The sequence below is a fragment of the Podarcis bocagei genome, assembly GCF_964188305.1.
Source record: "Podarcis bocagei genome assembly, chromosome: W".
Taxonomy (NCBI): Eukaryota; Metazoa; Chordata; class Lepidosauria; order Squamata; family Lacertidae; genus Podarcis; species Podarcis bocagei.
This window is the reverse complement of record NC_138131.1, coordinates 17,860,557-17,877,636: the sequence shown is the minus strand read 5'-3', so window position 1 is coordinate 17,877,636 and position 17,080 is coordinate 17,860,557. Positions and strand designations below refer to the sequence as shown.

At 47.4% G+C, this 17,080-nt stretch overlaps 1 protein-coding gene across 2 annotated transcripts in view; it reads left to right on the top strand.

The window, feature by feature from the left end:
• The window catches only part of LOC308577824 (UDP-N-acetylglucosamine--peptide N-acetylglucosaminyltransferase 110 kDa subunit-like), a 150,886-nt gene that overhangs the window by 89,648 nt on the left and 44,158 nt on the right, over nucleotides 1-17,080 (top strand). For both annotated transcript variants that reach the window (XM_081178207.1, XM_081178206.1), the window contains exon 10: nucleotides 965-1,118. In XM_081178207.1, the coding sequence (XP_081034333.1) occupies nucleotides 965-1,118 (154 nt within the window). The remainder of the gene's footprint in view (nucleotides 1-964; nucleotides 1,119-17,080) is intronic.

Genomic DNA, 17,080 nt, shown 5'->3' with positions numbered 1-17,080 from the left:
GCTCCCATGCGGTGACAGCTGAGGAAACTGCCAAGTTCCTGGATCACATCTTTTGGCTGCATGGGGTCCCTTCTAGGGTAATTTCAGACCGTGGAAGACAGTTCACCTTGTGTTTCTGGCGCAAGCTCATGAATTTGTTGGAGGTAGAGGTGAGCTTCTCCACAGCCAGGCACCCACAGACTAATGGACAGGTGGAGAGAGCGAATGCCATTTTGCAGCAGTACTTGCGCTGCTATGTCAATCAGCGGCAGAATGATTGGGTGGAGAAGCTAGCACTGGCAGAGTTTGCGTACAATAATGCTGAACACGTGTCCACAGGGATGAGTCCCTTTCTTTCCAATTACGGGTGTCATCCCAGGGCCTTTCCTCCTCCACAAAAATAGCTGTTTACTTGGCCGTTTTCCTATGCTGTGAAGGCTGAAATTTCAATTCAGCGGAGCAGGGTCAAGATATTAACTGATATGCATGAAATTTCAGGTATAGCTGTATAATTCCTAATGTAGTAAGATAAGACCTTTGGAGCAGGCATTTTTTTTAAAAAAGAGTTTTTTATGAACCGCCCTACTGAACACCCAATGCTTTTCAGTGGAGCAGGGTCAAGATATTAACTCAGGCATGGCCAAACGTGGCCCTCCAGCTGCTTTTGGATTACAATGCCCATCATCCCTGACCACTGGTCCTGTGAGCTTGGGATGACGGGAGTTGTAGTCCCAAAACAGCTGGAGGGCCAAGTTGGGCCATGCCTGTATTAACTGATATGCATGAAATTTCAGATATAGCTATATAATCCTACTGTAGTAAGATAAGACCTTTGGAGTAGGCATTTTCAAAAAAGAGTTTTTTATGAACTGCCCTAATGACCACTGCATGGGGTAGAAAGAGCCCTCTCGACCCTTTTTTTCCTGCGTAACTTCGATGTGTTTTTGTACCAAAAATATGCTTTTTATCTCGCCCTCCGCGTCAGAATCAGCCCCAGTTTTGCAGACGCCTATTCCAACATGGGGAACACCTTGAAGGAAATGCAAGACGTCCAAGGAGCTCTGCAATGCTACACAAGAGCCATACAAATAAATCCTGCATTTGCTGATGCCCACAGCAACCTCGCTTCCATCCATAAGGTGAGCTTTGCGTCTCTGCTAAATCTCTTTTTTTCCAGGGGGGGGGGGTGACGACGACGGGGAAATCCATTAGTTTTTACAAAGGAAAACAATTGGCGAAAGCCATCCCAAATCGAGACATGTCGCAAAAAGAAAAAGGGAAAATCAGAATTTATGCTGGAAGTGCGAGGAGGCACACCGATACATTTATGGTGGGGTTGTGGAATAGTTCAAAAATTCTTGAGGAAATAAAAAAGATTCTCAGAATTAATTTAGAGAAAAAACCAGAGGCATATTTACTGAGTATAAGATGTAAACAAATACCACAAGATCGAAATATATTATTCTTATATGCAAGAGCCGCAGCAAGGCTACTCCTTGCACAAAACTGGAAAGGGAAATATATACCCACAAAGGATGACTAGATAAAGAAATTGCATTTATAGAATTGGCAAGGTTAACTGCAGTAATAAGGTACCAATCAAACCAGAAAATAGAAATACAATGGAAATGGTTTGAGGATTACATGTCCAAGTACTGCTCAAAAACTAACATGTTGATACGTTTGGATTAATGTTTGTAAAGCTGGTGAAAAAAACCAGCAAGTTAAAAGAGTTAAGAAATACAAATTTAGATTAAAATTGCAATGTGAATGTGAGTGAAGGAAGTCACATGGGTATTTGGGTAAATAGTGAGTTGGGTATAGGGTTTAGGGTTAGATGTGGGGAATCCGTGTATATAGTATTATATATGTGGAACGCCCTCGCATCAGATGTCAAAGCAATAAATAACTACCTGACATTTAGAAGACATCTTAAGGCAGCCCTGTTCAGGGAAGTTTTTAATCTGTGATATTTTACTGTATTTTTGGTTTCTATGGAAGCCGCTCAGAGTGGCTGGGGAAACCCAGCCAGATGGGCGGGGTACAAATAATAAATTATTATTATAATTATTATATGTAATGTATAGTGTTGAAAATGTACGGCAACTAACATGTAAAATGAAATCAATAATAAATAGGGGGGAAATGTAATGTGTAATATAATATATAGGAGGGTGAGGGACAGTCGAGGGAAGTCGCAAGGGTGTTTTAATGTCTGTAATTTATGGTGGTAGGGTAATATAATTTTTGTATTATTGTGTTTATGTGTTTGTAAATAAAATTTAAAAAAAGGAAAAAGGGGAAAAATTGTACTTTTCAGTGTCAGGCGCGGTTTTATTACTCCAAAATAAAGTAAAAAATGGGGGGGTCGTCTTATATGGGCGATTGGGTGGGCGGCGCCATCGGTTAATGGTGGATTTCCCTCCGAGCTCCGGAGGGAGTCTGCTTTGCGAGTTCGGGTCCTGCCGCTACGGCGAAGCGGGGACCCTCAAAAATTACAGGCGCGGAAGCCTGTAAACAAGGAGACTCGGTGGGCACCATTGTGCCCCCCCGAAATCGCAAGGGAGCCTTTCTAAAGACTCCGGAACGGCAGCGGGGGTGAAGTGCGGTGCTGAGAGTCGTCACCCAGCTCGTGAAGCGAAGCCGCATCGCCATAGCCGAAGAGCGCCGATTCCTTCCTGAAATTTGGATTACAAATTAAAACCTGTGAGTAGGACTGAAAACTAATTTGGGATTTACAATTACTGTAAAGAATTTTGGCTGAAAACGGGACTGGCTTTAAAGCAAGGAAGTCAGCCTTTCCCAGACTGCAAAAAGCATACAGCAAAGAAGGTTAAAAGCTGCAACCTTTGAAAGAGCTTAAAGAACTAAGTGAACTAGACATTGGCTTTGAAAATTCCCCCTTTTGGCTGGCAGGAGCAAAAGGGGGTTGAATTTGTGATTAAAACCTGCTGGAAAAGGAGTTTAAAAACTTTTACCGCTGTGTCAAATACCCCTGAAACGGACTGCCTAAGTGAGGATGCCCGAAAGAGAACTGTCAGTGAGTTAAATGGCTACTTGGAAAGCTACTTTGTTTCAAAGTTATTGGGCTCAGGAGAGTTACTAAAATTACTGGTCTGCTAAACTCTGAAAATACAGGAAACTGTTGCAATTGACTATTGGAAAACTCTAGGGGGATTGACTATAAGACATTTTGTTTTAGAAGCTTTGGAAACTTCCCCCCCCCCCTAGAGGACATTTTGGTAATTGTTGCAATTTGGATTGTAACTATCAAGGCAGTGGAAATTTCCTTTTAAAAACAACTTACAGGCGTGAGAGTGACCTTGGCTAGGCAATGAGTGGTGCACCAGAAGAGACAACAACTAGATCTGGTAGACCATACAAGACAAAATCTTTACAACAGCGTAGAGTTTCAGCTTCAGGCATCCCAGCGGCACCAGCTGCAACTGGCCAGATAAAAACAACAATGACATCAGATGCTGTAACACAAGCTCTAGTTAAGATAAATGAGTCTTTGGAATCTCTGACAAAGCAGGGAGTGGAAAACAGCAAAAAACTGACAGAACTCTCAATAAAACTTGATCAGAACACACAAAGCGTGAATGAATTAGGGAAAAGAGTGACGTCTAATACAGAATCTATTAATAAAATCTTAGAGGACTCTGCCAACACACGTAAAATTGCAGAAGAAGCTAAAGTCTCTGCTGAGGAGGCCAAAGTCTCTGCAGATGCTACACAGGAAAAAATAGTACCAGTTTGCAAAAAGCTAGAAGATCATACATTAGCCCTGTCTATGCTCGAATTGCAGAGGAAGGAAAGGAATTTAAGATTGAGAGCAGTTCCTGAAAGTGAGGGAGACAATTTGGCGGACTTCCTTTCTAAAGAATTTTCGGATTTTTGGCAACAGGAGCTGGAGAAGGAAGAAATTAAGATAGTGACTGCCTTCAGATTGGGCAGAGCGCAAGGCAGGAAAAAGCCAAGGGATTGCCTGATAACCTTAAGATCAAAAGAGGAAAGAGATAAAATATTGAATTTGCATTACCAAAGAACCCTCGAGATTGAAAATTCTTTTGTGGAGATTTTTAAAGATATACCAAAAGAGATTCTGGACGCAAGAACACTATATAAAGAATTGGTTGGTCTGCTGAAGAAGAACGAAATACTTTTCAGGTGGGAATTCCCTCAAGGCCTATCTTTCAAATTTAAAGGTAGGAAAATCAGGATAAGATCAGTTCAAGACCGAGACCAATTTTTGAACGACTACGGGGAAGACCTCCTGAAAGGAACAGTGGGAGTGGAATTAACATCAGAGACAAAAGAAGTAACAGACATCTTAAATTTGACGTTTGGACTTAAATCACCGACAGAAGAAGAACAGCTACTCGGAGCGACAGGAGGCAAATAGTTTCAATATGGCTCTGCAACTTTTAAGCTGGAATTGTAATGGTCTTAACCTCCCTCGAAAGAGAAGAAATGTATTTCACTTATTGAAAAAAGAACATTTGGACTTGATTTGTCTACAGGAAACCCATGTGACAAGATTGCATAGGAAACTACTCATCAACAAGAGATTAGGTCAAGAATTTATTTCATCAGATAAAGTTAAGAAAAGAGGAGTGGTAATCTATGCAAAGGAAAAACTTTCCCCAAAATTTATGTTTAAAGATGAACAAGGGAGATATTTGGCAATTGAAATTCAAGTCCAAGGTGAAAATTTTTTGATATTAGGGATTTACGCACCTAATGAAGGGAAGTCAGAATTTTTTAAGAAGTTGCATGAGACATTATTGGACTATTTGGATTACAATCTAATTATGATGGGAGATATGAATGGAGTAGTATCTACAAATATGGACAAAGCACAAAGACAGGTAATCTCCAAAGATGGGAGATTACCAAAGACTTTTTTTGAAATGACTGAAAATATGGACTTGATCGATATTTGGAGAACAAGGAACCCTCTCGAGAGAGAGGGAACTTTCTTTTCTGAAGCTATGATGACCTGGACTAGAATTGACCAAATTTGGATTACTAGTGGGATGGCTCCAAAGATTAAGAAAGTGGAAATCTGCCCAAAAACTTGCTCCGACCACAACGCCATAAAGATGGAGATGAAATTTACAACAGCTGGTTCATTTAGATGGAGGATGAATGACACCCTATTTCGAGATGAGGAGATCCACAAAAAGGCCCAAAAAAACCTAAAGGACTATTTTGAAATAAATCTAAAAACAGATGTGGAAAAAAGAGTAATCTGGGACGCAAGCAAAGCTGTGATGCGAGGATTCTTAATACAACAAAATTCAATAAAAAAGAGAAACCAAAATGAAAAGAAGGATACGATTTTGGAAAAGATAAAAGAAGGAGAGAAGAAATTGAGATCTAAACCAAAGTCCCAGGAGATCCTGAGAGAGATCAAGCTACATCAGACACAATACATGGAATTGACGAACCAAGAGATTGAATGGAAGATTAAACAAATGAGACAAAAGACATTCAAATCTGCAGACAAATGTGGAAAACTTCTGGCCTGGCAAATGAAGAAAAAGACAGAAATTGAATACGGTTACAAGCCTAGAAGTTGATGGAAAGAATATATATGTCAGGGAACTGCCATTGGAGGAACAGGTGGTGGAGGGGCTCAGGGAGGAAGGAAGAGACTCAACAGCCGAAGCAGGAACCAGCAGGGGGAGGAGTGGATCTCTGAGGGAATGCGAGCAGGAGGGAGGGCTCAGAGACGCTTCCAGCGAGAACAGTGGGGAGGTATCTGAAGCTCCCATAGGGAGACCCACGCCTCGCCGGAAACTGTCACGCCGTGAGTCCAGAAGGCGGGTTTCCGTTAAGGAGCTCTTATGCTGGAGACGATTCCGAAAACAACCACTGTCGGAATCTACAAGTGATTAGGGCAGACATGTTTGAGGAGCTCTGTCACACACAGAGGTTTGTGGAGTTGCACAAACTCTGAGGGACCACGATTTTACGCACAAGCAGCTAATCATCCCATCACAGCATTCCGACAGTCTCTGTACGCTGCCTGTGCAGGAGAAGGCATCATGAGCGACCCAGCCGGAACCGAAGGAGCAGGGGTTGGAGCTGGTCCAAGCTTGGAAGAAAGGTACCGAGCGTTGGAAATCCAACTTGCGCTGCAGACGGCGAGGCTTGAGGAGAGAAGGGCTCAGGATGCAGACAAGAAGGGGAGAGCCACCCAGTTCACCAGAAAGGTACCAGGATTGGTGCAGAAGTTTGGGGGGGACCCCAAGGACTACCATGCCTTTAGGACAGAGATGCAATATGCCCTTAATGTGCAGTTTGATGAATTCCCTGATGAGGAATCGCGAGTTGCTTTCGTGATTGGGCATCTTGAGAGGGGGGCGAGGGACTGGGTTAGACCCCTGATGGCAACGCATAATGACGTCCTAAAGGACACCATGAAGTTCTTTCGTGCAATGGATATCATGTTTTCCAGCGATATTGAGGAGGGAGTGGTGCGCAGACAGCTAATGGCTTGCAAGCAGGGGAGCCGATCTGTCCGTGAGTACTGGACTGAGTTTACCATGCTGGTTCACAGATTGGGGTGGGACTTATCGGCGGCACCAATTGAGATGCTATTTGAAGAAGGTCTTTCTTCGGCTGTGAAAGACGAACTGTCCCGGAGCCCCAGGGCGGTGTCTATGGATCAGCTGACCAAATCTGCGCTGACCATAGGAGCGCGCCAGGAGGCGAGAGCCTTGGAGAGGCGGGAAGGTAAAGGGGAACGTTGGAAGGAGTTCCGCATTCCAGACATTCCTGAGCCAGCTTTCCCGCCGGCAGAGCCGATGGAAATCGGAACAGCGCGCGCTGCGCGCAGTTTCAAAGCCCAGCGAAGGGGGAGGAAGGAGGGAAAAGGCGCCCGGAAATGCTATCTCTGCCAACAGCCAGGTCACTTTGCCAGAGTCTGCCCCCAGAGGAAGGAATGGCAAGGAATGGTGGGAGCTGTTGAGGGAGGAGTGGAAGAGATATCGGAGCAAGTAAAAGCCAACGCCTGGCTGCCACCGTCAGGGCACAGCAGCCAGGCCAAAGAGCAGTGAAAGTGCCCACGCCAGAACCTCCCAAACCTGCCCTAGTGATAGAGGTGTCACTAGAGTTGCAAAACGGATACCCTCTGAAGATTAAGGCGCTGTTGGACTCAGGCAGCTCCTGCAATTTCATGAGCAAGGAGTTTGCAGCTGAACACCAGATACAGACGATCCCTTTAAGCAACCCCCTACAGGTGACCACGATCGATGGCAGGGAGCTGTTGGGAGGGGAAGTCAGCTTGCAGACCGTCCCAATGACAATGAAGGTGGCAAGGCACACGGAACTGATAGCGTTTAATGTGGCTACCTTGGGAGGGGCTCCCATTATTTTGGGGATGAGCTGGCTGGCGTTACATGATCCACTGGTGGGCTGGCATCAGAGAGTGGTTTCCTTTGGTTCCGCACATTGCTTAGAACACTGCAGGGAGGGAAAGGGTTCAGCAGGAGCCCAAGCTACCCTAGCAGGGACGGAAGTAACGGAGAAGGTGAAGGTACCACGACAATATGCAGATCTCAGCGATGTGTTCAGCGAAAGGGAAGCTGACCAACTACCCCCGCATAGACCCTTTGATTGTCAAATCAATTTACTGCCTGGGGCGCAGCTCCCCGCAGGCAAGTTGTATGCCATGTCAGACAGAGAAATGCAGGAGTTACGAGAATTCATTGACAAGAACCTGAAGAGGGGTTTCATCAGAGAGTCAAGGGCAGTGGGAGGTAGCCCAGTGTTTTTTGTGGATAAAAAAAACACGGACAAGCCGAGACTTGTGTGTGACTTTAGGGCCTTAAACGCAGTGTCAGAACCATTGGCCTTTCCCATGCCTAGAATAGATGACATTTTGAACAGGGTGCGGAAGGGAAAGATTTTTACCAAGCTGGACCTAAGGGGGGCGTACAATCTGATACGTATAAGGAAAGGGGATGAATGGAAAACCACCATGTTCACCCCTTTGGGGGCATTTGAATATCTCGTTATGCCATTTGGATTACAAGCAGGCTCAGCGTGCTTTCAATCGCTGATGAACCACGTACTAGGGCCTTTGCTTTACAAGAATTGTGTGGCCTTCCTGGATGACGTGTTGGTGTATTCTGAGAATGAGGAGCAGCATGTGAGAGACGTCAGAGAAGTGTTGCGCAGGCTGCTAGACAACCGGCTGTGGGTGAAACTGGAGAAGTGTCAGTTTCATACCAAGGAGGTAGAGTTCCTGGGGTACCGCCTGTCAGACAAGGGATTGGCTATGGATCCCGGCAAGGTCCAGGCAGTGCTGGAATGGAAAACTCCCAAAACAAAGAAGGATGTGCAGAGGTTCCTAGGGTTTGGGAACTTTTACCGTAAGTTCATCCGAAACTTTGCCCACCTGACGGCGCCCATAACGGACTGTCTCAGCAGTAAGAAGAAATTTGTTTGGACTGAGGAGGCGGAGCGAGCTTTTGAGGAGCTAAAAAGGGCCTTCGCCTCTGAAGAACAACTTCTGCATGTGGATTTACAAAAAAAGATGAGAGTCGAAACAGACGCATCAGACAGAGCCATTGGGGCGGTGCTTCTCCTGCAGCCAGGGGGGGAGGAGTCAGAGTGGAGACCGTGTGCTTTTTTTTCGCGAAAACTGAACAAATCCGAGAGGAACTACACGGTGTACGATCGAGAACTTCTTGCTATCCATGAGGCTTTTCGGAGATGGAGGCACCTGCTAATTGGCGCGCAACATAAGGTGCAAGTGTGCACTGACCACAAGAACCTAGAGTATTGGAGAACGGCACGAGTGCTCAACCAACGGCAGTTGAGATGGGCCCAGGAGTTCTCCAGATTTAACTTTGAGATTTGTTATGTGCCAGGCCCAGAGAACGTTAGGGCGGACGCTCTCTCACGTAAACCTGAATATTTGGAGGGGGAGGGAGCACCCGAAGAGAGACATGTCATTCCAGAGGACCGCTGGGTGTGTGGGGGCGGCATTGGTGGGGCAAAGAGAACTGGTAGAGGGAACGGAGAACGATGAATACGCACAGGACAAACTCAGGGGACTCAGGAGGGAGGGAGATAAACCCGGAGGTTTTGAGGAGAGAAACGGGGCGTTGTACTACAAGGGAGCGTTATATATACCTGAAGGAGAGTTGAGGGGGAAGGTACTCAAGCAGCTGCACGATAGCCCCACAGCGGGGCATTTTGGGCAACACAGAACCATGTGGCTGGTGACCAGGGAATTTTGGTGGCCTAAGGTCAGGGAAGACGTGCGGGAGTATGTGAGGAGTTGTGACCAATGCCAGCGAGCCAAAGGGGAAAGGCGGGCGCCGGCAGGGTTATTAGAACCGCTACCCACACCAGAAAGACCATGGGAAGCAGTGGCTATAGATTTCATGACTGATCTGCCAAGGTCCAGAGGGAAAACAGCCATCATGGTTGTGGTAGACCTGTTAACCAAAATGGCACACTTTATAGCCTGCTCGCATGCGGTCACGGCAGAAGAAACCGCTAAATTGTTTGTAGAAAATGTGTTTAGGTTGCATGGCGCCCCCTTGAGGGTGGTTTCAGACCGGGGGAAACAATTTACTTCCAGGTTCTGGAGGAAGCTCATGAGCTTACTGCATGTAGAGGTAAATTTCTCGACTGCCCGGCATCCTGAAACCAATGGGCAGGCGGAAAGAGCCAATGGCATCCTCCAACAATATTTGAGGTGTTACGTCAATGACAGAGAGAATGATTGGGTGGAGAAGTTGGCATTGGCGGAATTTGCCTACAACAATGCGGAGAATGTGTCCACGGGGATGAGCCCCTTTTTGGCAAATTACGGGTGCCATCCCAGGGCTTTCCCAGGGGGGGAAGGGGAGAGATGGAGCGTTCCAGCTGCCGAACAGTTCGTAGAAGAAATGGAAGCTATCCATCGCCAGCTCCAACTTAACTTAGACAGGGCCAAGGAGGAATATAAGAGGCAGGCAGACAAACACAGGAGAGAAGGTGAAACCATTAGGGTGGGGGACCAAGTGTGGCTGTCAACCCAAGGGTTACCCTTCAAAGGGGGTTGTAAGAAGTTAAGACCCAAAAGACTGGGCCCATTTGAAATCACACAACAGGTCAATCCAGTGGCTTTCAGACTCCGGTTACCGAACCACATGAAGCTGTGATGGGATGATTAGCTGCTTGTGCGTAAAATCGTGGTCCCTCAGAGTTTGTGCAACTCCACAAACCTCTGTGTGTGACAGAGCTCCTCAAACATGTCTGCCCTAATCACTTGTAGATTCCGACAGTGGTTGTTTTCGGAATCGTCTCCAGCATAAGAGCTCCTTAACGGAAACCCGCCTTCTGGACTCACGGCGTGACAGTTTCCGGCGAGGCGTGGGTCTCCCTATGGGAGCTTCAGATACCTCCCCACTGTTCTCGCTGGAAGCGTCTCTGAGCCCTCCCTCCTGCTCGCATTCCCTCAGAGATCCACTCCTCCCCCTGCTGGTTCCTGCTTCGGCTGTTGAGTCTCTTCCTTCCTCCCTGAGCCCCTCCACCACCTGTTCCTCCGATGGCAGTTCCCTGACATCCACCTCCCCTCCAGGGCCCCCCTCACCCCCTCCCATTTCCTCTCCTCTGGGAGGTGAAGAGGTAAAACCCCGAAAAGAATCTTCTTCATCTTCAGACGTCTCAAACAATTCCCTCCATCGATCGCCGTCCTGGCTCGCTGAATCCTCCTCCTCCTCGGAATCTGTGAACCCCTCCAACTCCTCTTCTTCGTCGGTGGTGGCAAAGTATTCCCTCCGGAACCTCGCTACAGGCTGAGGTTTACGTGGGAACCTCTGATGAAAAGTTTCTATTAAAACTTCGTCATTGACATCCTCTGCCCTAACCCAGGTGTTTTCCGACTCCGGTTCCCCTTCCCACATTACCAAATACTCTACTTGATCTCCCTTCCACCTGGAATCGAGGATCTCCGCTACATTGTAGCTTTGTTCCCTTTCCTCCATTGCTGGTCCCCGAGTGACCCTCCCTTCTCTGTCCCCTTTATACAGTGACAGCAATGACCTGTGGAAAACTGGGTGCAGCTTCATGTGGTTCGGTAACCGGAGTCTGAAAGCCACTGGATTGACCTGTTGTGTGATTTCAAATGGGCCCAGTCTTTTGGGTCTTAACTTCTTACAACCCCCTTTGAAGGGTAACCCTTGGGTTGACAGCCACACTTGGTCCCCCACCCTAATGGTTTCACCTTCTCTCCTGTGTTTGTCTGCCTGCCTCTTATATTCCTCCTTGGCCCTGTCTAAGTTAAGTTGGAGCTGGCGATGGATAGCTTCCATTTCTTCTACGAACTGTTCGGCAGCTGGAACGCTCCATCTCTCCCCTTCCCCCCCTGGGAAAGCCCTGGGATGGCACCCGTAATTTGCCAAAAAGGGGCTCATCCCCGTGGACACGTTCTCCGCATTGTTGTAGGCAAATTCCGCCAATGCCAACTTCTCCACCCAATCATTCTCTCTGTCATTGACGTAACACCTCAAATATTGTTGGAGGATGCCATTGGCTCTTTCCGCCTGCCCATTGGTTTCAGGATGCCGGGCAGTCGAGAAATTTACCTCTACATGCAGTAAGCTCATGAGCTTCCTCCAGAACCTGGAAGTAAATTGTTTCCCCCGGTCTGAAACCACCCTCAAGGGGGCGCCATGCAACCTAAACACATTTTCTACAAACAATTTAGCGGTTTCTTCTGCCGTGACCGCATGCGAGCAGGCTATAAAGTGTGCCATTTTGGTTAACAGGTCTACCACAACCATGATGGCTGTTTTCCCTCTGGACCTTGGCAGATCAGTCATGAAATCTATAGCCACTGCTTCCCATGGTCTTTCTGGTGTGGGTAGCGGTTCTAATAACCCTGCCGGCGCCCGCCTTTCCCCTTTGGCTCGCTGGCATTGGTCACAACTCCTCACATACTCCCGCACGTCTTCCCTGACCTTAGGCCACCAAAATTCCCTGGTCACCAGCCACATGGTTCTGTGTTGCCCAAAATGCCCCGCTGTGGGGCTATCGTGCAGCTGCTTGAGTACCTTCCCCCTCAACTCTCCTTCAGGTATATATAACGCTCCCTTGTAGTACAACGCCCCGTTTCTCTCCTCAAAACCTCCGGGTTTATCTCCCTCCCTCCTGAGTCCCCTGAGTTTGTCCTGTGCGTATTCATCGTTCTCCGTTCCCTCTACCAGTTCTCTTTGCCCCACCAATGCCGCCCCCACACACCCAGCGGTCCTCTGGAATGACATGTCTCTCTTCGGGTGCTCCCTCCCCCTCCAAATATTCAGGTTTACGTGAGAGAGCGTCCGCCCTAACGTTCTCTGGGCCTGGCACATAACAAATCTCAAAGTTAAATCTGGAGAACTCCTGGGCCCATCTCAACTGCCGTTGGTTGAGCACTCGTGCCGTTCTCCAATACTCTAGGTTCTTGTGGTCAGTGCACACTTGCACCTTATGTTGCGCGCCAATTAGCAGGTGCCTCCATCTCCGAAAAGCCTCATGGATAGCAAGAAGTTCTCGATCGTACACCGTGTAGTTCCTCTCGGATTTGTTCAGTTTTCGCGAAAAAAAAGCACACGGTCTCCACTCTGACTCCTCCCCCCCTGGCTGCAGGAGAAGCACCGCCCCAATGGCTCTGTCTGATGCGTCTGTTTCGACTCTCATCTTTTTTTGTAAATCCACATGCAGAAGTTGTTCTTCAGAGGCGAAGGCCCTTTTTAGCTCCTCAAAAGCTCGCTCCGCCTCCTCAGTCCAAACAAATTTCTTCTTACTGCTGAGACAGTCCGTTATGGGCGCCGTCAGGTGGGCAAAGTTTCGGATGAACTTACGGTAAAAGTTCCCAAACCCTAGGAACCTCTGCACATCCTTCTTTGTTTTGGGAGTTTTCCATTCCAGCACTGCCTGGACCTTGCCGGGATCCATAGCCAATCCCTTGTCTGACAGGCGGTACCCCAGGAACTCTACCTCCTTGGTATGAAACTGACACTTCTCCAGTTTCACCCACAGCCGGTTGTCTAGCAGCCTGCGCAACACTTCTCTGACGTCTCTCACATGCTGCTCCTCATTCTCAGAATACACCAACACGTCATCCAGGAAGGCCACACAATTCTTGTAAAGCAAAGGCCCTAGTACGTGGTTCATCAGCGATTGAAAGCACGCTGAGCCTGCTTGTAATCCAAATGGCATAACGAGATATTCAAATGCCCCCAAAGGGGTGAACATGGTGGTTTTCCATTCATCCCCTTTCCTTATACGTATCAGATTGTACGCCCCCCTTAGGTCCAGCTTGGTAAAAATCTTTCCCTTCCGCACCCTGTTCAAAATGTCATCTATTCTAGGCATGGGAAAGGCCAATGGTTCTGACACTGCGTTTAAGGCCCTAAAGTCACACACAAGTCTCGGCTTGTCCGTGTTTTTTTTATCCACAAAAAACACTGGGCTACCTCCCACTGCCCTTGACTCTCTGATGAAACCCCTCTTCAGGTTCTTGTCAATGAATTCTCGTAACTCCTGCATTTCTCTGTCTGACATGGCATACAACTTGCCTGCGGGGAGCTGCGCCCCAGGCAGTAAATTGATTTGACAATCAAAGGGTCTATGCGGGGGTAGTTGGTCAGCTTCCCTTTCGCTGAACACATCGCTGAGATCTGCATATTGTCGTGGTACCTTCACCTTCTCCGTTACTTCCGTCCCTGCTAGGGTAGCTTGGGCTCCTGCTGAACCCTTTCCCTCCCTGCAGTGTTCTAAGCAATGTGCGGAACCAAAGGAAACCACTCTCTGATGCCAGCCCACCAGTGGATCATGTAACGCCAGCCAGCTCATCCCCAAAATAATGGGAGCCCCTCCCAAGGTAGCCACATTAAACGCTATCAGTTCCGTGTGCCTTGCCACCTTCATTGTCATTGGGACGGTCTGCAAGCTGACTTCCCCTCCCAACAGCTCCCTGCCATCGATCGTGGTCACCTGTAGGGGGTTGCTTAAAGGGATCGTCTGTATCTGGTGTTCAGCTGCAAACTCCTTGCTCATGAAATTGCAGGAGCTGCCTGAGTCCAACAGCGCCTTAATCTTCAGAGGGTATCCGTTTTGCAACTCTAGTGACACCTCTATCACTAGGGCAGGTTTGGGAGGTTCTGGCGTGGGCACTTTCACTGCTCTTTGGCCTGGCTGCTGTGCCCTGACGGTGGCAGCCAGGCGTTGGCTTTTACTTGCTCCGATATCTCTTCCACTCCTCCCTCAACAGCTCCCACCATTCCTTGCCATTCCTTCCTCTGGGGGCAGACTCTGGCAAAGTGACCTGGCTGTTGGCAGAGATAGCATTTCCGGGCGCCTTTTCCCTCCTTCCTCCCCCCTTCGCTGGGCTTTGAAACTGCGCGCGCGCGCGCTGTTCCGATTTCCATCGGCTCTGCCGGCGGGAAAGCTGGCTCAGGAATGTCTGGAATGCGGAACTCCTTCCAACGTTCCCCTTTACCTTCCCGCCTCTCCAAGGCTCTCGCCTCCTGGCGCGCTCCTATGGTCAGCGCAGATTTGGTCAGCTGATCCATAGACACCGCCCTGGGGCTCCGGGACAGTTCGTCTTTCACAGCCGAAGAAAGACCTTCTTCAAATAGCATCTCAATTGGTGCCGCCGATAAGTCCCACCCCAATCTGTGAACCAGCATGGTAAACTCAGTCCAGTACTCACGGACAGATCGGCTCCCCTGCTTGCAAGCCATTAGCTGTCTGCGCACCACTCCCTCCTCAATATCGCTGGAAAACATGATATCCATTGCACGAAAGAACTTCATGGTGTCCTTTAGGACGTCATTATGCGTTGCCATCAGGGGTCTAACCCAGTCCCTCGCCCCCCTCTCAAGATGCCCAATCACGAAAGCAACTCGCGATTCCTCATCAGGGAATTCATCAAACTGCACATTAAGGGCATATTGCATCTCTGTCCTAAAGGCATGGTAGTCCTTGGGGTCCCCCCCAAACTTCTGCACCAATCCTGGTACCTTTCTGGTGAACTGGGTGGCTCTCCCCTTCTTGTCTGCATCCTGAGCCCTTCTCTCCTCAAGCCTCGCCGTCTGCAGCGCAAGTTGGATTTCCAACGCTCGGTACCTTTCTTCCAAGCTTGGACCAGCTCCAACCCCTGCTCCTTCGGTTCCGGCTGGGTCGCTCATGATGCCTTCTCCTGCACAGGCAGCGTACAGAGACTGTCGGAATGCTGTGATGGGATGATTAGCTGCTTGTGCGTAAAATCGTGGTCCCTCAGAGTTTGTGCAACTCCACAAACCTCTGTGTGTGACAGAGCTCCTCAAACATGTCTGCCCTAATCACTTGTAGATTCCGACAGTGGTTGTTTTCGGAATCGTCTCCAGCATAAGAGCTCCTTAACGGAAACCCGCCTTCTGGACTCACGGCGTGACAGTTTCCGGCGAGGCGTGGGTCTCCCTATGGGAGCTTCAGATACCTCCCCACTGTTCTCGCTGGAAGCGTCTCTGAGCCCTCCCTCCTGCTCGCATTCCCTCAGAGATCCACTCCTCCCCCTGCTGGTTCCTGCTTCGGCTGTTGAGTCTCTTCCTTCCTCCCTGAGCCCCTCCACCACCTGTTCCTCCGATGGCAGTTCCCTGACAGATATATAATGAAATGAAAAAGGTACTTAAATGTACTTTCCCTAAGAAACCAGAGGCATTTCTCTTGGGCATTGTCGGCCAATTGGTGTCAAAGAAAGACAGAACTTTCTTTATGTATGCTACTACAGCAGCAAGAATACTCATCGCAAAGCATTGGAAGACTCAAGATCTACCCACCCTGGAAGAATGGCAGATGAAGGTGATAGACTATATGACATTGGCTGAAATGACCGGCAGAATCCGTGATCAGGGGAAAGAGACGGCGGATGAAGACTGGAAGAAATTTAAAATCTATCTCAAGAAATATTACAAAATTGATGAATGCTAAAATGTTGAGGTTTTTAGAAAGAAAAGGAGATTACAGCGACAAAAGATTAAGTAAAAGAAAAGAATAAATAAGGGACAAATTTGATAAAATTAAGTTTAGGATTTGCTGAAATAATTTTGGAAATTGGGATGTAGAAAGGGGAGGTTTGGGGGAGTCAGAGAAGTGAGGTTTATGAAAAAAGGATATGAAATTATACATGTTTGTTTATTTGTATTGTCTATAAAAAATTTTGTAAAACCAATAAAAAATATAAAAAAACAAAACATAAGGTGAGCTTTGCGTCTCTGCTAAATCTCTTTTTTCCAGGGGGGGGGGGGACGGCGACGGGGATATCCATTAGTTTTTACAAAGGAAAACCATTGGCGAAAGCCATCCCAAATCGAGGCATGTCGCAAAAAGAAAAAGGGAAAATCAGAATTTATGCTGGAAGTGCGAGGAGGCACACCGATACATTTATGGTGGGGTTGTGGAATAGTTCAAAAATTCTTGAGGAAATAAAAAAGATTCTCAGAATTAATTTAGAGAAAAAACCAGAGGCATATTTACTGAGTATAAGATGTAAACAAATACCACAAGATCGAAATATAATATTCTTATATGCAAGAGCCGCAGCAAGGCTACTCCTTGCACAAAACTGGAAAGGGAAATATATACCCACAAAGGATGACTAGATAAAGAAATTGCATTTATAGAATTGGCAAGGTTAACTGCAGTAATAAGGTACCAATCAAACCAGAAAATAGAAATACAGTGGAAATGGTTTGAGGATTACATGTCCAAGTACTGCTCAAAAACTAACATGTTGATATGTTTGGATTAATGTTTGTAAAGCTGGTGAAAAAAACCAGCAAGTTAAAAGAGTTAAGAAATATAAATTTAGATTAAAATTGCAATGTGAATGTGAGTGAAGGAAGTCACATGGGTATTTGGGTAAATAGTGAGTTGGTTTAGGGTTAGATGTGGGGAATCCGTGTATATAGTATTATATATGTGGAACGCCCTCGCATCAGATGTCAAAGCAATAAATAACTACCTGACATTTAGAAGACATCTTAAGGCAGCCCTGTTCAGAGAAGTTTTTAATCTGTGATATTTTACTGTATTTTTGGTTTCTGTGGAAGCCGCTCAGAGTGGCTGG